At 40.7% G+C, this 24,276-nt stretch overlaps 1 protein-coding gene across 1 annotated transcript; it reads right to left on the bottom strand.

Moving 5' to 3' along the window:
* Positions 1-12,732: 12,732 nt before the first annotated feature.
* tent5ba (terminal nucleotidyltransferase 5ba) lies at positions 12,733-17,305 on the bottom strand. Its single transcript, XM_020648944.3, has 2 exons — positions 16,883-17,305; positions 12,733-14,307 (listed from the first exon to the last, which is right to left on the bottom strand). Exons 1-2 carry the CDS (start codon positions 17,036-17,038, stop codon positions 13,279-13,281), a joined length of 1,185 nt encoding a protein of 394 aa, XP_020504600.1. The 5' UTR covers positions 17,039-17,305; the 3' UTR covers positions 12,733-13,278.
* Between the last annotated feature and the right edge of the window lie 6,971 nt (positions 17,306-24,276).

Genomic DNA, 24,276 nt, shown 5'->3' with positions numbered 1-24,276 from the left:
CTGGTAAAAAAATGTCTTGAGATAGCATTTTTTTGGAATTGATGCTATACAAATACATATGGATTGATTGATGATATATTTCTTTAAACATGGTTATCACTTTTGCTGTCACATATTTTCATCCTTTTTTTTTGCTCAATTTGAAGTGTCATTAAAAAAAAGCCACAGATATTTTTTGGGGCAATTTAATTCTCAAAATATACGAAGCACGCACGGTTGAAGCTGGTTGCTTTTATTCTTTATGAGAAGCTTCTTTTAGGCCTCCTTCAGATGTGGCTTGGGGCTACAGCCATGTCCTATGTACAATATGCTAAAGACTTTGCAACTTCTGTATGGCTCTAGGCGATGCATTTTTTCTCTCTCTTTAAGTTTTCTTCTACTGACATAACGGTTTATGTTCCAGTCTTTTTCACCTGTAACTGATGATCACATTGTTCCTTTAAAACACACACAGTTCCCTTTTACAGAATGTCAGACGCCAGCATGCTTTATGTAAGATATAGCCTATGTGTTACACAAATTTAAATAGTTCATTTGTGGGAATGCAAAATAGATGTGAGATGTTTAAGTGTGTGCTTTCTCTGTGTGTTTATTACATTGTTTTTGTGTCTTACGACGATTTATTTTTTATTCAAATGTTGCATAACAACTCTGAACATATTGTTTTAGCGAGTTACAAACCTTGCATGAACCTTTGTTTTATAGCTTTGGACTTTGACCAAAAAGAGAACAATAAATCACTCTGTCTTTTACTGTTAATTTCTTTACCCAACTGGATCCACGTGGGAGTGACTGAAAACAGAAAACGCAAACAAAAAAGGGGTAGAAAAAAACAACAACAACAGAAACAAAAGGGAAAAAAAGAGAAATGTAGAGCTCTCCAAAAATCTTTAACTGTTGTGTTTGTTTCAAGTTTGCAGTGGATTTATTACAACCACATGAGACTGAAACAGCCCAAAGAAAATGAGGAATTCTGTACAAGAGTGCAAGTGATAAAGCCCTCCTGATGGTCTTGTGGGTCAACCCAAGGTCAACCCAAGCAGACGTGTTAATGCATGGTCGACGTCATGACCAGGAGGTCTCATGTGGTGATGCCAGGATATATACTCCTGAGGGGAGTTAGAGAGGCTAAACACATGCTCTGGATGTATTTCAGTCTTTTATTCAGTCTTTTGGGGTCTTTTGGGGGTGAAGGGGAAAGGATGATGTGTTTTTGTTTCTGTTTCAGTTCAATGACAGCACACAGATCCTCTCTGTCTATGTGGGGCCTCAGGAAGTGAACAAAGTCTCAGAGCAGAGGAGGGGTCTCCTCTGAGGACAGGATTCCTTCCTTCATCAGCTCTGACTTCCTGTGAACAGAGCACATGGCAACAACAATGAAGCAAATTTTCAATTTCTGCTGTTATAACTGTAAGGAGATGTTGTGCTATGGATGTCCTTTTGTTTTATTTTGACTGCCAAATATTTACTTGCAGCCTTGAAAAGAGGATCTCAAACATAAAAAATCAGGACATGTCAGTCTTTACTGACATAGAGCAACAGAGGGAAATCCAAAAACATATGAACATGACTTAAAGCTCTATTATCAAATCAAATAATGTATGTCTACAAAGCAGTGGGTATCAGGTTTTCGTGCTAGAACAGTTGGACAAATGCCAAGCTCACAGTCGGCCACCATATAAACTTCAGCAGGGCTGTATCCCTCCTACGTTACTCCAATTGAGATAAGCAGGAGTCTACATTCAGGCCCCTTTTACTGATTAAAGGGGCCTGAATGTAGAACTTTGACTAAGAAGTTGATCAGAATTTAAGAAAGCAGCTTCTAATTACCAGCTTCCTTCTCCTGTATTTGATAGGAGTTGAGTTTCTGCATTTTTTCAACTAAAGCTGCAACACATACTGTAAGGATGACTGTCTCACTATACCAAACAAAGATGGCAGGAATCAAGACCTAAGGCGGGTAACAAGGTTTTACTTTTAAATTAAAAGTTTTCTATATCATATTCAAGATGTCCTTAATTGGACTGGACGATACAGTATATAATGCAAATACAACTGGGCCAGACAGTTAGCCCTGAGGAACACTGCAGGAAACAGCAGCCAGATACCAATGAGGAAAGCATTCAAATGTAATAATTTTTTCCTTTGGAAAAACAGAGGACTGTATCGGATGTAGGTTGACACATGGCGATCGAGCAGGATCGCGCCAGTTGTTCCCAATCTAAACGTTGTGGTACTGAGCTTCCAACTGATAAAACCAGTTACTGGAAAACACACTGGCCTAACTCATACAACACACTGACCAAAGTCAACACACTAAGCTGAAGAACGGAAATCTATAATATTTTATTAATAAGAAAACACAGCTTCAGCCGGTAACTTAAATCAAATAGTTAATAATATCTTTCTGGCGCCTGTCACATCAAGGAAAATAGTTTAGTTTATTATGGGGTTTTTCTTGTCTAAGCCAAGTCTTTTAAAAATAAACTATGGAGCTGTTGGTAGACAGACAACGTGATTTAATGAGAAAAAGAACTGCTTAGTTTTATATTGCACTATAAAATCTGACTGACAATACAAGATTTAAAATTATCAACAAAACAGCTGGAACACACCATGGTAATTAAGAGCACCTAATTTACTGCCTGTGGCTGTTTAACAAGCATGGTTTTAATGCTTGGAAATGCACTCTAATTGATTGGAAATCCATTGTGTTCCAGCTATAGGGCCAACTTCAGTCATTTTCAACTTGGGAATTTTGGTTGTGTGCCATCACAGATTTATTTCCCAATGTTAAAAATTAGATAAATACAATTTGCATAATCTAATTTAAAATACGTTTTTAGCAAACAATGTGATCCCTTAAATGCACCTGGAATCAATTCACCTTAAGGTTTATTTCCACTGATTACATTTATAGCCTGTAGAGAACATGGATGCTTAATAAAACAGTCTGTCATCTGTCTATACAAGAAGGTTTTAAACTCTGTAAGCTCTGTAGCTTTGCACTATTCAATTTCATAATGTGAAGCTGGCATTGACTTTGGTGTAAAATTGAGGGGGAAAAACATAAAAGGTTTTACATCAGAACCCTTAACAGCGTTTTGTTGTTTGATGTACATTCTGCAGAGAAATATGGTTTAAACTTTAAAGCAAAGAGCACATGTTTAATAGTGAAAAATAAAGTTGTCACTGGTCACACAAATCATTGATTTATATTCGATTAGCTTCATTTTCCATCTGATCTTACTTGCAGACAGAGCAGAAATTCTGCTCGACAAAAATGTTGGTTTTGAGTGGAGAAATAGCCATCATAATAGTTCTCCAATGACCTTGGAGCAACATCAAGACATGGAGCGTTTAATGATTTCATTCAGATTAATATCAACATAAAGCCATGAAGTTATTATAACCAGATTGAACTGATTTGCTCATTGAGTTGGTAGCCAAAAATTGCAGTTACACGCAGCGGGTGGAAGGTTGTGGGGGGTTGAGCAACCAGACAACGTCGGGGGTGAAGAAAAGTTCTGACACATGTGGAAAAGCTGAAATGTGGAACAATGACTTTTACTGGATCTCGAGTAAACAAACCCACATCAGCTTGGCCCCAGATTCACACGAGTCACCACCACTGCTCGCCTCTTAAAAGTGGATCTCTTCAACAATCCTCTCTCCACCGGGTTTGATAAAGTGCACAACCAAGTCTTTCTCCCAGAGTTATACTAATGCCCTCTTCCAGGAAGACAGTAAGGGGACACTTGGATAAACCTTCAGAATAAAAACTCTGCTTGACGGGTGTCCACCGTTTATAATGATTTAATCTCCAAAAGTGCCAAGATTCTGGGGGTGACTAAATCCTGGAACTGTGACCTTGAAGGACAAAATCTTGAACTACACGGACAATATCTGGGCAAAATCTGGCGTGTGTATTAAAGAATGTGCGACTTTTTGATCTAGTAGATGTCGCCCTCAAGCACCAGCATTTAACCAAAACAAACAGCTATTTGGCCACACCTCTGCTATTCTGAAGCCTCTGCTCTCCTCCAGCAGCACACCTCCTACCCCTTTTCACTCGCCTTCGCAGAAAGGAGTTATCGATTAGAACTCACCAAAATTAAGCCATTAAGCGAAGGACAAAATTGTTCTTTGCACAAGCTGCAATTGCCTGTGTTGCCTGCATTGTTATGTTAGCATGCTAATGTTAGCATGCTTTGGTTAACTCATAGCTACATATTTTACATAAATTGACACGGAACGACCGTGATTTAATGACAATAACATGACATCCAAGTAAGAAGTGAGTAGGCTATGTTATTCTTCTTTTCTCTAGTCCTTTGTGGGTTAGGGTCAGAACTACAGAGAAGCTTTTTTCCACAAAATTTTAAATACTGGCCTCTGTAGACCAATTTGATGTTCCTGTCCTTAACAAGTACATTTTTAGCTTACCTTTCACCCTGTTAATGATACCATATGCCTTTTGCCACTTAAAGTAACTCAAGGTTTTTACTGTGGATGGTAAGTTAGTTAGCCAAGCATGCTAACAGGTGCAGCAGGTAAACAACATTATCAATCCATTTAAAAAAACTTGGCTCTTGTTGATTTGGAAAGGCTAAAATATACGGCATCCTCTGAACTTTAAATGTTGGTATCCCTCTTAAAACATAATCTTAGCATGTGTACAAATGCATAGCTTGAAAGGCAATAGGTGCAAAGTTACAGTTGCTAAGCTAAGACTGAATTCTGCGAGTGTTTTTTTTATTTTTTATTTTGGGGCCTTGAGACAAAATAGTAGAGTAGAGAATTCAGAAAACAGTGAATTTTCTTCTCTTTACCCCTACAATATGAATTATGTAACACAGTTGTTGTTTTTTTCAAACTACATGTGTGTCTGTGCGCGTGTACAGGCAATAGTTTGAGCTTTGCCACAGAGCAGAGGGTGTTGACCCTTTGAGTTCCCATAAAATCTCTTTTATAGTGTAAGGAGGCGGATGTTATTCTGTGCTTTCAAATCTTTAATCCCAACTCACAGGAGTTTTTTTCATTTATAGACGCAGACATGTGCACTCATGAAAGGGCCAGAACTTATGAAACATGTTTTTCTGTATAAATCTTTCAACCCAGAAACAGCCATCTGGTATAACTATGACAAGAAAAACAATCGGAGGAATAAAAAAACACAAAAAAGGATGACTAGTTCACATCTTAACAGTAAAGATTATAAGATTTCTGAAATTGGGTTGATGGTTCCACTTTGGTTTTAACAGTGTTTGGATGGGGATAGAGTGGTGGATCGGGGAGGGCACTGCCCCCCTCAGAGGGTAAACTCTACACACTGCAGCCATTCAGTTGGCCCTGCTTCATGGATAAAGTTAGGATTGTTTGTCAGCGGGCTGTAATGCCAGGAATGCTTAGTGCTGGCTCCCCCTGCGTGTACGAGTGTCTCTCACACTTTATTTCGCCTCTCCAGTAGCCGTTTGGATCTGCGGTTACATCCCCCACACTCCTTGAACTCTGAGCGAAATAACTGATTTTCTCTCCTGAAGGCTATTTTTGGTAAACCCCCATCCCCCCTAAACTTTCTCCACCCTCTGCCTCCCAACCCCCGAGTAGAGACTGTCCTGGCTCTCCTCTGCTCTGGTGTCTTCTAGCATGTTCCATCCAGCCATCATGACATCACTTTCTAAATGAGCGGACACATGAACCTGAGAACACACACACAAACACACACACACAAACAAAACACACACACACGTTGGTCTGGTGAGTCATAGCTCGAGTCAAACAAGTGTCCAGCTGCATCTGAGTCCAACTCAACTCTCTGATCTAAATCTGCTGTTTGAGGTTTTTAAAGAGATTAACAAGGTGGCATCTTCTCTTCAAACAGAAAGAAAGGAGATCGTCTTTTTTTTTTTGTGTCACTTTGTTTCGGATTTACACGCTATGTCAGGCATACATCTAGGTTTATAAACTGATATTCATGGATTAATTAAGGGTTAACGTGTGGTTTCTTAAAGCCTTTCCATTTAGAATGTGTTCCATATGTTTTGAATTTGATTTGTTCGTTAGTTAGTTTTCATTATTTTTTGGTTATTTGGCTCAGAGTTGGCTTGGTGTGAAAGATTAAACCATGTGAAAACACTTCTCTGGCTTTCCATCAAGTTCTTGAAGAGGTTTGTAATGAATGTTTATTTAAGTGAAGGTTCTTTGAATTCAATTTTATTCAATTTTATTTGTACAGCACATTTCATACAAACGTAAACTCAATGTGCTTTACAGAAGACAAAGATAAACAATTACAATACAAACTAATTTGAAATAATAAAGTGGATTCAAGAGCTCACTTTAAACCAAAACATATTCAAAAAAGGAGTATGCACCATCCCATACAACACACAACTTCATACACCTGTTTCTATAGAGTTCACACAGGGACCATACAACCAACCTTTTGTACACGCGCAAAGATACACTGGAAACCAAAGGCAGGAGAGAAAAGCAGCGTTTTAAGACCACTCTTAAAATAACTTAAAGTTAATTTATACATATTCTGCCCACTTAACAGCACTGTTAGCATTTAACAGGTGATGTAGCTGTGGCACACATTAAAGGGAGTAAAACCCATTGTGTTCCATACTGACGCTATGGTAGGTTCAGATGGTTATTGGTGCCAGCTAGTTTGACTCAAACCCACCTCATATCAGAAAGATTTTTGCGATTGGTCTGACGTTAAACAAGCCAGATGGAAATCTGTCTGACTTGGAGTGGGAACATCTGCCAGAGCAAATAAAAACATGAGCTCACAGATTTGTCTGATTCCCAGGGCAGTACATGTGCAAAGGTCATATTGTTTATTTTAACCATGCAGCCAGCAAACAGAGCGCTCCTCCATACTCTGTTTGACCTCTTAGTCAGTGGAAGAGAGCTTTCGCTCATCAAGGCCAAACAGGATTTATTACTTTTTTCCTGTCCATATTTTTATTGCTATCTAAAGAGGACAATGTGTCTTCATGTTCTCATGCTTTCAGACTTATTTTCATGTTTAATACATCATGTAAGTGAAAAATAATTACATTTACCCAACCTTCCAGTTCATCACTCTTTCAAAATTGATTATAATAAATAAAAAAGAACTGACTGAAGGCTTTATAGCTCACAATAATGTATCAGTTTCACTTCCTTATAATATGGAAGCTACATATCTGAGCCAGAGATGATGGAGTATTTCCTTTGATGAAGGATTTGACATATTCACCTTTCTCAGTCATGAGCCCAAGCAACAAACCAACACACAAAGTATGTCCTGCACATCTCCTCCAGCTGTAGCTTCACTGTCAGCCTGCACAAATCATCCAGTTCGACTAAAACATGTGTTTCCCCTTTGCACCCTCAGTATGATGTCACATCCACAAAGTCATGTGCTCCCCGAGTACTGCTTAATTTAAAACATCTTAGTTTCCTGACTCAGAACAGCGTGTTCTGGATTGAGCCTTTAGAGTTCATTTCACATAGGAGACAACATGGAGAGAAAGTATGCACCGAAAAGAGGCACAGAGCGAGAAACCCCCCATGATAATGGGAGAGTGGGACATTATAATCGCTCCCTTGGGTGAATAAACCCTTTTTCAGGAGAGGTAATAGCACAGAAACTAGGCTAGGGTGAGTTTGATTTGTGTTGTGGCATGAAATTTTGAAATCTCTGTCATTACTGCATCTTCGTCCTGTCATCACCCTCATTTCACACAGACGAGTACACAGAATTTCAGGCAACACACACACACACACTTCAAATTAAAGCTCAAATTAAATGTCTCTCAAAAATCTAACACTCTTATGTCTTGGATACTGTCGCTGTCATCTAAGCAGAAGTAGTTTATTCAAATTGGTTTAATCAACTCTATCAGTTTACCAGTTCGTACCTGATGATCTCTATCCTGTCTGCTAAACTCTCAGGACTACCCTCAGTGCATCGTGCCAAAACTAGCAAAGCCATAGGTCAGAGGTTTCATCTGAACAAGAGTTCTGAAACAAGCAATGAATCTCTTGTATGTTTACTGCTAAATTGAATTAAAATAACAATTCAGCTCTCAACATTCCAATATTCTCCAAACATTGTTATCCTTTGTTAAACAACATCCTGTTTGTAATGCTTGAATCAGGATTATCTGGTTCAGGGGAAACTGCCAAACAAGACAATGAATAACAGGTAATAGGATAAGTCAAGCACTTAACTTTTCCATTAACTATATCTCAGTGGAGTCAGGTAAATAGGAAAATTATATTAGGAACAGACTTGTCATTTTGTTATTACAAATAAAGCTCCGAGCATGTAAAGGTCATGACCCTGAACACTTATAGTTGAGATGAGATGAGATGAGATTCAACTTTATTGTCATTACACATATACAAGTATAGAGTAACGAAATGAGGTTTGGCATCTCACCAGAAGTGCAAATAAGCAGAAAGTGCAAGAGTCTGTGCTATGTACAGTAATTGCAAAATTTACAGATGTAGACAAAAAAAGTGAATTATTAGGTAAATCTGGATGGCTGGATTAATGGGATGCAATACATATAAATAAATGCTATAAATAAGTAATGCTACAAAATAAGTGTGTTTTTAGGATTATAATATACAGATTAAGATGCAGTGAGCATGCTATACTAATAATATACAAATTAAGATGCAGTGAACATGCTATACTAATAATATACAGATTAAGATGCAGTGAGCATGCTATACTATACTAATACTAATGGATGAGAGATGTGTGTGTGTGACCAGGAGGAGTGGTGGGGGGATGATGGGTGTGAGGTGATATGGAGGGGAAAGGGGGGTCAGCAGGGTGCGGAGAGAGAGAGGGAGAGAGAGAGAGAGACAGAGTTCAGAGTTCAGGGGGTAGAGTTCAGTAGAGAAACAGCTCTGGGGAAAAAGCTGTTCCTCAGTCTGCTGGTTCTGGTCCGGAGGCTTCTGAAGCGCCTGCCGGAGGGCAGGAGGGTAAACAGTCTGTGGGCAGGGTGGGAGGAGTCTTTAAGGATGCCATGAGCTCGCCGCAGACAGCGTGTTCTTTGGACATCCTCAATGGCAGGAAGTGGACACCTTGTGATGCGCTGGGCGGTTTTTACCACCCGCTGTAGCGCCTTACGGTCTGCGACAGAGCAGTTTCCGTACCAGACTGAGACACTGCTGGTCAGGATGCTCTCGATCACACAGCGGTAGAAGTTCATCAGTACAGCTGAAGACAGGTGGTGTCTCTTCAGTGTCCTCAGGAAAAAGAGGCGTTGATGAGCCTTCTTAACCAGACTGGAGGTGTTAGTGGACCAGGAGAGGTCCTCTGTGATGTGGGTCCCCAGGAACTTGAAGCTGGAGACACGTTCAACAGCCATCCCGTTGATGTGAATGGGGTTGTGCGTGCTTCCTCTTTCTCTCCTGAAGTCCACGATGATCTCCTTCGTCTTGCTGGTGTTGAGGAGCAGGTTGTTGTCAGCACACCAGGCGGCCAGATGCTGTACCTCCTCCCTGTAGGCCGTGTCATCGTTGTTGCTGATGAGGCCAATCACCGCTGTATCGTCACAAACTTGATGATGGTGTTGGATCCATGTACAGGTCTGCAGTCGTGGGTGAAGAGGGAGTAGAGGAATGGGCTCAGCACACAGCCCTGTGGTACGCTTGTGTTGAGTGTGATGGTGGTGGAGCAGGTGTGTCCTGACCTAACATACTGGGGTCTGTTGGTCAGAAAGTCCATTATCCAGTGACAGAGGGAGGAGTTGAAGCCCAGGTCTCCGAGTTTAGTGTTTAACTTGGAGGGGATGACAGAGTTGAATGCTGAGCTAAAATCAACAAACAGCATTCGTGCGTATGTGTTGTTATTGTCCAGATGAGTGAGCACAGAGTGCAGCGCAGTGGAGACTGCATCCTCTGTACTCCTATTGCTGCGGTAGGCAAACTGGAATGGGTCCAGTGTGGGTGGGAGGCAGTTTTTCAGGTGTGCTAGGACCAGTCGCTCAAAGCACTTCATTATGATGGGTGTGAGTGCCACAGGGCGGTAGTCGTTCAGGCCTGTCGGGCTGGAGTGTTTCGGCACTGGGACAATGGAGGTGGCTTTGAAGCATGCTGGCACAGCTGCTTGGGCGAGGGACAGGTTGAAGATGTCCGTAAAAACCCCAGTGAGCTGCTCCGCACATGCCCTAAGCACGCGCCCGGGGGTGCCGTCTGGACCAGCAGCCTTTCGAGCGTTGATCCGGCTCAGTGCAGCGTGGACGTCTGTGGAGGTGAGTGAGAGGGGCTGGTTGTCTGCAGGAGGTCTGTTCGTGGTCTGTGTCTCTCTGTTGTCTCTATCGAAACGAGCATAAAAGTGATTTAGCTCGTTCAGGAAGGAGTTATCATCATCTCCAAAGGTTTATTGCTTGTACCAATGACCCAACAAATCAATTCATCACTTCTCACACTCAGAGAGATACAGGTCGAGGAAGACTGAATCCTCAACTGTAAAGACTCTCCAGACCTTAATTATGTTCACTTGTAATGTTGAATTGTGTTCAATCAAAATGAACCATCCTCTAGCACTAAAAATGTTTATATTAGTATTACACGTACATAAAGTTGGGGACCTAAAAGACCTTTTCAGCAGGAAATCCTGATATGTCCGTGATAATTGGTAACGTTGATGCACCAAATGTTGAGATGTTTTGAGTGGGGGGGTATGGACCAAAGAAACCAAATCCCACGATTCCCACGTCAAATATCGATCAACAATTCCAATGTACAACCCAAATAACATGTTTATGGTTAATAGCTTATGGTCCCAAAGCCAAAGTCGAGATAATGCCTGAACAAAAAATTACTTATACAGTTTTCACAGTACCAGAAATCTCCTGAAAAACTCAGGATATTTCCCGGAGGAGTTGTATATGTTAAAACAAAGAGCCAAATTTTTTGCTCGGACTTCACCCGCAGTTTCTCTTGCCAGCCCCCTAGCATTTTTTACGCAGCACGTCCAAATGAGCTGATGTGAGAACGCTGCAGGATATTCTCCGGAGAATTCAGCTCGAGCCAATAGGAGGGGGAGTGATGTTTCTATACTGTAACTGCTGCATGATGCATGGAGTGTCTGCATGCGACCACTACGATCTCCGTGCATGTAATTAAACGACTGCATTACGTTTTCTGCTCGTCAGTATGTTGTTCTCCGCTCTTTTGTTGATGTTGTCATTCCGTTGGACTACACATAGCATTGATATGAAGGCAAATATTGTCATTATAGCGTTGTTTTTTTTACGTCACGTCTTACCTAAGGAGACCCCCGTCTGACCGGGATCGTCTCCCACTGTGAGGAGCAGGTCGGGAGAATCTCCGGGGTGCATATGTGAAAACGGCTTTAATGGTTTCATCAGGGTTATTTTCTTTAATGTGTACACAATAAAGAATTTTAAGTTAAAAAAAAATAATCCAAGTGTTCCATATAGCACCATTGCAATATTTAGAAGACTAACAAGTACATTTGTGTTTTTTTTCCCATCAAACAACATTGTCTTTATGTGAATTGGTTGAGTGCCCCTTTATTTTCAAAATTGATAGGAAATTTGCACCGTCATGGCATAACCACAAATTGGAAGGGTCCTGTCTTGTTATTTGCAAATGTTGTCTTGATGAATGAACCACAAGTCAAAACGTATTTGGTTTAAAATCATGCACATTCACAATAGCATTGAGTTAAATGAAATTACTACAAATATTCCATCATAGGACTTCTTGCTGCACTGGTCTTAATGGTAATTTTAGGGGGCGACTTGGTACATACACTTTGCTTAGAGGGCAGAAGATAAGGAGGTTAATCCGGCCTTTTGTGCAAAGAGAATATGACACTAAGGGAATGGTTTTAATTTCATTAATTTCATTTCTTTTGGCTCTAGTTCTGTGAGTGTTCCATGTGAAATGACACTTTGAATCCCTTCAGTAACCCTGAATTTGACAGATTTATACAATGATAAGGCTGTGGATAGAAAGACTTTAATAAGGCTATACAGTTTTAATACTGTCTGGAAGTTCCCTCAATATGACTCAAATAACGCAAAATGAATTGTATTTTCTTCTAACTTTTCACAGTTGATGTAAACATTGGTTTTGGTGTAGTGTTGGGATTGTCTGATGTCCGCTTGTAATCTTTATTAGCTGTGTCTTCAAGGTTTCAAACAGCTCTCCCAGTACATTTTTTTGTATTTTGATGCAGACAAAATGGCATGGATATGGTATCAGTCAAGTAAGCGGTGCTGTGTTTCCAGTAGTAACATGGGGGGAGAACAGGCCAGCCTTTGTTTGAGAGTTTTAGTATCAGTGAGGAGAGAGAGGCCATTGTGCTTGAGAAAAGCCTCCTTATGGTTCATGTCCTCAGATTGTAATGGATCCTCTGCCCCAGTTTAACAGTACTCACTCCAGACGACAGTATATGCATTTCATCAGGCCTTTTACTGGACATGAGTGGCCTTGTTGTCATCAGATTATCGAGCATAAAGCAAACAGCCCCCCATCCATCCAGTCCAAGACTGGACAAAGGTTTAATGGAGACCTGAAGTTAAGGTGCTCATGTAAGGGTATACAACTAGATTGTGTGAATGTTGTAGCACTTTCAGAAAAAGACCCGTTTAAAATAACTGCAGCACTTAGAAACTCAGATTAAAATGTCTAAAACCATTTTAGGGCCAAAGATGAAATAAAAAACCACGATACAAAATAAACTGTAGTTTTACTTTTTTTTTTTTTAATCTCACAAAAAATGAATACCTCTGTTCCTGAAAAAAGAGACGGAGTCATGAAGAAAACACTGAGTGCCCCGCCCCTTACTTTACAGATTCAAAACATTTCATGGTTCATTTTAGGCACTTGGAATCATAACAACATTCCCTTTCTGAACACAAATACATCTTTGGTCCGGTATGTAATTTAAAAAATATAGAAAGCCAGAGTATGAAAATAACACCAGCTTTAATGTTTTTTTTTTCTCAAAAATGTATTTTTGACATATGTAAAGCTTGAAGAATTTTTTTTTTAACACTTACAAGATATTATCGCTACATCTCAGAAATGACCAGCAATCTTACAGATGTTTTTTTGCAAGACAAAACAAGTGAGAAAAAAAGTACATGTCGGCTCAATCAGTACAGCAGTACAGGATTGTTTAAGTCAAGTCACATTTGGCAACATGGGTTTTTTTTTTTTTTTTTTTTTCAGTCCAACTCCTTTTCACGATAAAGAGTGTGGACACATCCAGCTTTCATAGCTGGTTCAGCTACAAGGCAGCCAAGTCTGATATGAATTACTGCACGGAGAGAGCTGTGGCAGCTGCACGTGTGCTATATAATAATTACTGAAGTTGATGTCCTGCACGTACGGAGCTGGCTGGTAGTAACACGTGACATTTGTTACTGTGGGGATGGCGTTCTGCTCAGCCAGCACCCTCAGCGCTAGCATGGAGATGAGGCTGAGCGTCTGTCTGCGCTCATGGCCCATCAGACACACGGTGCTCTCATTCACCACGTGATGCAGAGTCATCAGGCACTCGTACCGTTTGTGTTCCATCCCTGCAAAGTGGTTCTGCAGGTAAGCTTCCAGCTTCCTCTGCTGCTCTCCTATGTCAGAGAAGTCAATGAAGAAGCGCGAGCACATGTATCGCTGCATCTGCTTCATGTCCGCCTCAGAGGACGGTCTGAACCCCCGCACCAGCAGGTGGCAGTACTTCAATAAGCCACCCCCTCTGATTTCCTCTGGACTGCGTGTGGCTATAGTCCTTTGACACAGGTGCTCCATAGCCTCCATGAAGTCCCCGTACACGCTCTCCCCGATCACTGTGGGATGAAAGCTCTCAGACATGGGCGTCTCAGAGCAGCGGTCAAACAACAGCAGAGAGTCGAGGCAGATCTGGAACGAGTCCACGCTGAATTCAAACTGCCGCCGTAAAGAGTCCACAAATTTAAGCTCCACATTCTTGCCAGTGTTGTTGGACAGCGAGATGAGGCTCCAGCGGTCCGTGTCATTACAGACTTTGACCAGTTTCTGTACATAGGCCTCTTTGAGAGTCAGTGAGCTGATTCGCTCCTTGGAGACCCCGGCTGGCAGGAAGTCAAACAGGCAGTCCAACACCACGTCTTTCACCAGACGGAAGGCCTGATCGTCTTTCAGCGACACGCCGAAGATAAGGTCCAGGTCCTTATAGCCCAGTCCTGTGTCCTGATGGAGGACATGGCTCGCAGCAGAGCCGTTCAGCCTCACGTCCCTTACACACACTCCCCGCTCCTCCAGCCTCGCCCGTACCACCTGGCAAAGACAAAAACAATGCATGTTACTAATGACTAACATGAGTTCATAGTGTGCAGGTACTCTTTGTTAATAAAAATGACCTTAAAGATGTATAAAATTGTTAATGAAACATCTAAAAAGGCTCAAGTTAAACCACATGGTCCTAGTGGAAATCAATAGTTCAAGTGAAGGCACAATCGATACTCCTCCTCACAAAAGTCCTTTTCATCATCATCAGCATCAGTGTGAATGAAACCTAAAGAGCTTAAACAAAGAGCAGCAAAGCCTGGGAGTCTGTGCTCCTCCAGGTCTGTCTTTATCTTTGAACGAGCATCTCATTAGAGAGACAAGATCCATGACCCTGAGCTGCAGCTATGAAAGAATGAACACCACAGTATAGGACTAGAAGTGTCCAATAACCAAAAAAAAAAACTTGTTTCAAGCTAAATAACACAAGGCTGGGGTCACAAGGGGTCAGCAGTATTTCCTTTCCTTTGTACCAGTGACCTGGAAGATGTTTAAAAGTTGAGGTCTCGCCTCAGTGCGGACATATTGGCAGAGGGTGATCTACAGCTGGACAGGGTATGCTGACTGTACAGTGAGCGAACACAAAGAAGAAAACATGTCTAGAGTCCTGACATTAGACATCAAACACATGGATTCAGCTTTATTGTCTGAAGGGAAAAGACAAAAGGTTGTACCATAAAGCATACTCTTCTAAAAACATTTGGAACACACCAAACTGTTCAGTTAAAAACGACTTTAACAAATAACCACGGCTTCCTATTATCTGCTGAGTTTGAGAAGTCTGCATTGTTAATTCAGTGTACTGGCTTGATACTGGCGCTGATGCATGAATCAGACTGTAATGAAAACAAAGCCTGACATGTCAGATATGAACGTATAACAACTGTGTAGAGATCTAACAGAAGAACGTTGAGAGTGAATTAAAGTTGTCACACATTTGAATACAATCCCTACCGGCACTGACCTGTCAGATTAAGAGTCTGTTAACTCTCTCCCATGGTGATCAGATAACACGCTGCCTCTATTTATACACACTGGGTCAGGCTACAGGCAAATAAACATTTAGAGGCAAGTTGCACAGAAGCGGTGGAATAATTTGGCAGTAATCAGCGATAAAGTGGTGCTGATTGGGATCAAAATCCAATTACTGCGGTTTCTGTGTGCTTCAGAGCCAAATTGAATGTCAGGCCAACACTTAACACCTCTCCACACCCTGCACTCTGACTACAGGTGAGTGGCCAGTCAAACTTCAGTATAAGCCCCTAAAAAAACAAACCAATCTAGTTATAAATACGACTCCTTTCTAATGAAGTCTTGCTTCTAAAAATGTAACAATAATAAAGGAGTAGAAAAAAAGTGAAAATTAGCTGTTAGCTGAGTTAACTGTACTGAAAAGAACAGAGGGGGGTGTTATCTTAGATCTCATGTTACAGATATGTCACTCTGTGGACTCATGACAGCGCAGCAGGACAAAGGTTCACACTCATCATCACACTCTGATGATGCAGAACAGGGGAAGAAGAATCAAGCATACGCCATTACCTATCGCTCTTGTCTTGACAGGAGATCAACTTTGAGTCAATGTTGAGCAAAGGAAGCATATTTAGGATAAAATGCTACTTGGGTTTCCACAAATCCAGGGGAAACGGAGTCCCCACATTTGAGCTCAAACCTGCATTTAAACTTCCTGCACACTCAATGGAGCATTCATCTTTCCACAGCCGCAAGCATGAAAGCTCCCAGATTCACAGGCCAGCTGAGATCATCCTGAGTATGTCATTGTGGAAATGAAAAGGGATAACACACACAGATTACACAACTTGGACTATGAACAGGAATTAGGTATTTGTTTAAATGTGCAATTCTGTCACAGTGTTTACCATGCTCTTTCTAAAATATCCCACAGGACAAGTGATCTATAGTCGCAGTGCTCCAAAGGTTAAGAATGTGGAGGGACTTTGGCATGAGTCTCTCACAAACTTTAAGTAACATTTTTCCTCGATAGGTGTTCTCCAGGCTGCCCCTGACAAGCAGGGACACACAAATATGACTGAGGAGTACTTTTTCACAAAACCCTCTGCTCTCTCCTATTAAAAAAGATTAAACCCTTGAATTTAGCGTCACAAAAGGGGGAGAAGGCACAGGGAGAGTCATGATAAAGATATTTGGGGTTTAAGGGAATAAAGCAAGCCTACGCAGACAATATTGAAGCTGAACTGAGAAAGAGGAGGAAGGCTTAAACAAATTGATGATCTTATGATATGAGCTTGAAAGAGAAGAATGGGTTTTATTCTATATTGGTCAGTGGCTCTCAAACTGCACTGGATTTGGTGACCACCAGAGGTTCTGAAGAGCATCACAGCAGTAAAATAATTGTTTTCAGTCCCTATAGGTGAAATCAAAGTGAAGGAATATGAGGGACTATTAAATCCACAGGTTTAAAAAAAAAAAAAAAAAAATTATGAATAGGCAATAAATATAGGTTGGCCATACTTAAATAAGGGATCCCCGTTCTTAAACTTTAACCTGTCTCAGATAAATAGAGGTAATATGTGATGGTTAGTACCTGGACAATCTGGCGCGGTTGCACGGACAGAGTGGGGAAGTTTCCTCGGCCGTGGATAGGGACAGCCTCCCCCAGGATCGAGTCCAAGCGCCGCACCTGATCCCAAGACAACACACAGTACCTCCGACTCTGATCCGAGGTATCACCGCAAGACATATCGAAGTTAACTTTCTGCCCCCCTCCCCGAATAAACAGAATGAAGAGAATGTGAATCAGCGATTCCCTTTCGACTGAGCTCTGTGTTCTCTTTTTTTTTTTTCCAGCACAAGTTTGAGGTATTCCAGAGGATGTCAGGTCGGGTTAGAGCTGTTGGGGTTAGGAGTTGAGAAAAGTTAGAGGGATCAGACTTGTAGTGGTGATAGTGGGCTCAGACGTTTCCTCCTGTGTGCTCCGCTGAAATCCGGTCAGTCTGCAAAGAAGCGATTCATCAGAGGGTTTAAATCCTCCTCATTAGCATTGCGAGCTGCAATTGGCTGCTGTGTTTGGTCATTGATTATGGACGCCCTGTCTGACGGGAACACCCTTTATGTGACGTGTTTAAAGCCTCCTCCCCTCTCTATGCTCCCTGCATGCTGCTGACAGGGCTTTCCCTCAGACTGTCATCCCCTGCTCTTATTATCTGAAGAACCTCAGCTATAGCAATTTCAGAAATCAGCATCTATTATTTAAACATTTGCCAATTGTTTGTGATATTTATTTCAATGATTTATTGCAGAACTCTTGATACACCTGTGCAAACACAATGTGGGGGCTTCTTGTCAACAGGCAACAGGCTTGGGGCCCCAGACCATTAGAGTGCCCTGAAGCAGCGGCCAAAAATGTGCAAATTTTGCAATGACAGTGGGAAACCTCCCATCTCACAGCACTCACTATCATTGCCCTGCTGAACACTGGTTGGAGGGCCCCCCAATTGATTTTTGCCGATAGGGCCCTAACAGACTCTAGAATTGCCACTGACTACTTTACTTCCTATGATGCATTTCTTTATTTACCCGGGGAATGTTTGAAGAGTATGCAGGATGTTTTTTCCTGCTACGCCCTGCCCACAGTCATTTAGGCTTCATGTTCATACAAACCTGAAGAAACAAGAATGGGTGCTGCTTTCCAAATCAGAAGGCAGAAGTTATAGGCTTCATGGGAAAGAAATTCAGAAGAACTTACAATTTACATTATGCAACCAAAATGATCCCCAAAAACTCCACATGGACACATTGCAGTCAAATAGCACATGGTTCCACAATTTATAGGCCAACATTGTGAGACTAACAGAACATTTGAGAACCATTGAGAATACTGTACAAACATTTTAGCGCTCCTCCTTCTGTCTGGCTGCAGTAGCCTATAGGTCATAAACCCTGCATGCTCCATGTAAACAGATGGAGCACAGGGGGAAATTAAAATACAGGTTAGACATTTTTCTCAAACCAGTTTCTGTCGTGATGTTATAATTCTCATTTGTGTTCAAGTCCTCTTTTCCCCAAGAAGTTTCTTTTAAATTAGTTATTTGATGTTGTAAAAAGTTGAAAAATGTCATGATTGACTGCTCAGTGTCTCCTGTGGCACTGTGAGCAGATTAGCAGAGTCAAGAAGAACAGCAGAGGTTCACCTGATGTTACTTTCTTTCTTCTTTAACTTTAGCTTATGCCTTATCTACATTGTATAAAATAGTTAATTATTAAGATTCTGGGTCATTGATATTATTTCTCTTTAGATAAGTCTGTCTCACCAGAGAGCTGTCTACTTAACAAGCAAACATGCAGGTTGCTTTTTGCCTCTGTTACCTACATCTTGCAGGTTTTAATTGCATTTTTCCCTCTAAATGTACAACTTTTTAAAGCATAATTCTGTCTGTAAGGCAAGACAATACACTTGGTCTACCTGTACTAAATATATATATTTTCTTTCCAGCATCATAGTACTCAAAGACATTGGGAGTGAGTTAAAGTTCCTGTTTTCACAACTATGGTCACATCATTACTGTCTTTATGTGTCCTCCTGACCAATATGCTGTCTATTGTGTGTTTCAATGCACTATATATCCCCTAATGAAGGACCTGACATGATGCCAGACGTTACTCAAATAGCAGACATTACTCTCTCAGTGTTGAGAAGGCCTGAACATCACTGTGTAATTTAACAGTTACAACAATACAGGTGAAAGCGTCAGTCATTTCCTCTTTTATAATGGCCCAAATATGTCATCCTTTATAAAATAACTAACTGCTCATACTGCTCGTAAAATGTTTACAAGAGATTAAAGTTCATTTCTCGATCGACCTGTGTTTGTTTTTACTGATGCAGTAATAAAAAAAAATAGACAAAAACATGCTTCTAAGCACTTAGCTACACCCATCATGTCCTCCTTAAACAGCATGTTTATGTTTAGTTCACACACTTCCCCTGTGTTGTGTACAACCCACAGCTTGAAGATGACACTTTAACTAGCCTCCAGGATTCTGTTGCGGGGGTGTACCATGGATTTGCTTTGCTGTGAAAGAACACATCAAATCCTGTGATGTCAAACATAATCCTGTTTCTCTGGCAACAGCATCCACAGTTGTCAGGCAGGAAGGCAGCGGTGTCTCCATCTGAGGGTCCTGCCAGGTGCCGATGTGAGGCATCTGCGTCATAAGACTATAAATAACCCGCCATGTGGCAGCTGTGCATCATGGGAGCGGAGCCAGCTTTTACCTGAATGTGAAACACTCGGGAAAGAGTGAGGGAGAACAGTGATGGCCAATAAATGGCATTCACCACTTGACATTCTCAGGTTCCCTCACAGCTTCAGGTCAGAGTGTGGGATGTCAAGAAACAAATCAGACAATTTAGACTGAAAATGGAATTGCTGTGTACAACACTTGTATCACGTACACTGGATCCTTTGTTTATTAAGGTGACATCCTGCCCGAGCCAGGACAGCTGAGACTGTGAGTCTAACAGGCGCGGTGAGATAATCACTATTTAAACACACCTTAAACAAATGATGCAGAAGACATTAATAGGTTCCAGCCCTAACCATAATCAAACATATGGTGTTCTTGGATTCATTATATCAAAGAAGCACATCTTTTACTGTATTCATGCTCAAAGATAATGAAAAACCATCCTGTTTGTTTTTTGTCAAACATCTATGCATCAGTGGCAGCGAGGAAGAGGAACAAGACAGGGCTTTTCTCAAGTGCAGGGACACGAGTGGACGTCATGGCAAGTTGTAAAAGCGCGGCTGAAAATCGATGTTTCCAAACAACAAGCAGCAAAGTGTCAGAGTGATCAATTGTGTGAAGACAGATACCACTGCATCTGTCACACAAGATAAGCTGAGAAGTCATCACTGGTGTGGCCGTATGGCTTTTTCAATTTAAGTGAATTATTTCCCCTCAAGAAGACTTCCCTCATCTGTCACTGAAGCACTCTCAGACATATTAGAAGAACGAGTGTTTGCTATTCTTAGAGTGCGTGTCAGAACATCTAAAGTGGTGATGCAGCTGCTGCTTATACAGCAAAGGCTATACAGCACCTTTCATTTCAAATCTTAACTTAATGAATGAATGAAACGTTTAGATTGTGCCAGGAGCACTCTGCCTTGACTTTAGATAACCTGTCTGTAGTTCAACCAGGTTAAGCTGACAAGTCAGTATAGCTGTGTTAGAGTGAATGTGTGATAAGAGAGGTAAATTTACTTTCAACGATTGCTCCAGATGACATATCTGCTGTGGGACAGAGGAACCAGGTTACGCAAGCAGCCGTGCCTCTGACGTCAGACTGCCTCGGCTGCCCGCTTGATTGATTACAGTAGAGTTTTAAAGAGCGGCGCAGTGTGCTGCTGCTGAAGAAAAACAAACACGTCAAAACACATTATAGATTCAAGTGGCATTACACACTAGCTCTTACATCTGTCTGTTGTTCCTGTTGTAAAAAACCCATCACTAAACCAGATTTTGGTAGTGTTACTTGGGATCATGTATTTTTCTTAAAGCTTTATTGTACTTTTACGAGGCCTAAGTAAACATCTTTACCTCTTTACTCATTTATTTTACTGTCAAAGGATGCGTTATTTTTTCTAATCTTTTTATTAATTCCACAAACAATGTGGTTTTTTTTAGCTTTCATTCAATCGTCTTCCACAGGCTTCGTAGTTATGCCACAGTCTCAGCAGTATCTTTGGATAAGAGTGGCTGTTGCATAGTTGAAGCGCTCTGAAGCTCAATGGTCAAATATAGTGTTAGCTGTTGTGTAAGTCGGATCACTTTACTCTCTCAACAGAACAAAAACATCTTTGACTCAAGGTAAAGTTATATGGAATGAGAAATACTTAAAGAAGACAGTAAATGTAAGAGCAATTCTGAAAGTTGTTTGAAAAAAAGGATCTATTCAATCTATTCAATATGACAACGACAGATAAGGCCTTCAAATGATTTTAAATCTCTTCCTCTCTGTAATTTCAAAGCTTATTTGATGTAGAACCGAGGGACTCATCCACACATTTTCTCCAGATTTAGTAGTTTTCTTTTCCTTCCACTCTCAGTTCAGCACATGTTCATCTCAACAAGTTCAGTTGGAACGTATTGCTGCTTATAGAAGACCTCATGTAACAGAGGAATGTGTGGCCCTCGTAATAAAACACCCTCTTCCCTCTCCGTCTGAGACATCCTAACTTGGACAGCTTCCTTAACTGGAGCTTAAATCATGTTGTGCAATCGACCTCCTCCTCGACATGACATTTAAGGTCCCTAGTGAACTTTTATTTCCCCGTCAATGCTACACTTCCCAGCTTTGGTGACGGTAAATGAAATGACTCCCAAACTGGTCATATTCTCCCCTGATCAAACACCCCTAACACGCACCACAGGGACAGAGACACACAATAACAGCTGTCAACAATGTGCAGATGTTGATGAAAAATGCAACCATAAAAGGTTGTAAAATAAACATTTTCTGCAATTTTTCTCAACATGTGTGCCTGGTGTGGGCATTTCATAATAAAAAAAGCTACCAGACAAGAACTCTGATGTGTTTTTCTTTTCTCCAGAGCATTCATCAGACGTGAGAGGGAACCCCTATTTAGCAGCTAGCTCTGATTTCATTCCCATAAATCCTGCTCCTCCTTGCCCCGAATCCAGTAGCCGAGAGGGAAAACTCCACCTTTCGAGGGGGAATTGGAGTGTTAAAGACGGAGGGCAATTTTGTGAATTAACTGGACACATTTGGGGTTTAGCACCACTGAAATATGCAGCAGGTCCTTTTGAGAAGATGTCTGCTAAGGTCATGATCATACCAACGCAGCTTGACTCCTGTAACTCATATGGAGCCTGTTTTTTGTTTTTTTTCAAACTGTCCCCGCCAGGGTTAAAACCCCTGTCTCAGTGTGCAATGAAAAAAAATACTTTAGCAGCAGGTTTCTCAGATCAGGATCCAGGTTTTTTAATCGTAATCCTGGAAGCATGAAGGGATCGGTCAAAAGTGTATCCCATCATGCCAAGGGTCAGAGAGAGCCAGCTGGAGGTTCAAAGAGCTCCAAAACCCCTTATGATATCAAAACAACAAAGTACAGTTAATAAATTCATTTATTTACTATCAGTGAGTTGAATCCATGTCCAAATTTGTGACAGGTGTTGTTAAGTATTGATTGCTAAACTAGCCTTTGAACAAAAACAAACCTGCTTTCCTCACAAAGTTTGAGAGATGCATGCGAGGCCCAGTGGTGACGGTTAGATTTATGTAGTGCTGTAAGTGAAAGCAGGCAGAAGGCAACCGGCATGTTGCACACATGGCCCAAAGCTGCCATGTGTGCAACATGGCAGCTACAAACTGTACAACTATTTACAGATAGTGTGGTTCAACAAACTGCTCAGCATTCAGCCGAGGGTCTCAAACTTTTGACTGTAGAATTAAAACCTTGTGGGCTTTGTTTCACTATATACAGAACAGACTGTCTCGTACTTTTCTCCCCTTTAAACAACTTCTTTTTAAGTAACACATGATAAGCCTTGTGGAGCATTTAACCCTTTCTTTCCTCATAGAGTTGTACTGTGCCCTTCGCTGTAAGTCAGACATGTTAGGAATAGGTCCGGTCATGTCCTCTTAGTGACTCAGCACTGATATCTATCTGCCTGTCACCTTGTCCCACCTCTTTTGCCCGCTCACTTTATTGTCTTTGTTACATAAACCAGGGTCATGACCAAGTGCATCAAGTTTGAGTGTCTAATGGTTACTTCACAACCATCTTCTGTGCATAACTACACTGTTACATATCATTTCATTTCTGGTTTAATTAAAGGAATTGATGGAATATTCACTCAGAAACTTCAGTTACAGCAGTTACTCTATCAACCGTTAAAAGTGCTTTGAAAGAGCATCAAATAAATCGACTTAAAGAGTGAATTTAAAAGTCCTGACTTTGCATGCAAAATGTGTTTAATATTTTAAAATATGATTTCAATAGAAGAAATCTATACAAAAAAGTCATTTTATACACAAATGCAAAATGTGTACCTTACATTGGGACAGTTCATTTCACTGTATAATATTTCCATGTATTGTACTGCCTGGTGACAGTAGTGGGTTAAAATAAGCAATATTTCCTTATTATATATTATTTACATTATATAAGTGTTGAATGAACATTAAATGTAATGGAAGGTAAATCTTGCTCAGAATGGTAGTTGTGCACATGACTAAATAATTGAATGTAGTGACTTTGTTAAATTACCTGTTAGTGATTCAAGCAATCATCAACACTGAAGTCAGCTGCTTTGGAAACAGCTAAAGGGGTTCATCAAGTGAAGCTTTATGTTGTAAAACGCCTGTAAAGGAACAATAATGTACAAATGATAACATGTGATTTTAAGATGTATTTGGATAATTTATCAATCCACTATGTTTTTTTATGTTTATGAAAATTTACAAAGGCAAAACAAACTCTTCTTTTTTACAATAAATGAGACGGGGCAACAAAAATAAAATAATTGTATTTTCAAAATAATTGAAATATATGACAATATATTGTCTTACACCATAAAAGTAAACATGTACTTATAGTGTGTGTCAGGATGTGTCAGGATGTAATTGGACGTTCTGGATTGTGTGATTAATGGTGACAGGATGTTTATGTCACAGAAATGTGTGCACATTGATACATTTCTGTCTTTCAGGAAGTTTGTCATTTTTTTGTGAAAGTTTTGTCTGAACAGGAAGCTGATGAACTGAAAAACCATCTGCTGCTTAAAAAGAAAAGCGACAAGTTGTTGCCCAACAGTTGAGCCTTTATATGATAAATAATTATCTTTTGGCAACCTAAGCATTTTTCTGTGCGTTGTTTGGGCCATAAAAGACAGTGTTGATGATAATGTGTGCTGTGATAAGGTTTGACCCTGTGGTACCCTGGTACACTAATC

The sequence above is a fragment of the Labrus bergylta genome, chromosome 8, assembly GCF_963930695.1.
Source record: "Labrus bergylta chromosome 8, fLabBer1.1, whole genome shotgun sequence".
In the NCBI taxonomy this organism is placed as follows: domain Eukaryota; kingdom Metazoa; phylum Chordata; class Actinopteri; order Labriformes; family Labridae; genus Labrus; species Labrus bergylta.
This window is presented reverse-complemented; position numbering and strand designations above follow the sequence as displayed.

What these genes read in the sequence shown, in the direction of transcription:
- tent5ba (XM_020648944.3), bottom strand. Translation starts at nt 17,038, where the DNA reads ATGTCTTGCGGTGATACCTCGGATCAGAGTCGGAGGTACTGTGTGTTG. An exon ending in AACCGCGCCAGATTGTCCAG is followed by an intron (nt 14,308 to 16,882) that starts GTACTAACCATC and finishes TGTCTTTGCCAG; the next exon opens with GTGGTACGGGCGAGGCTGGA.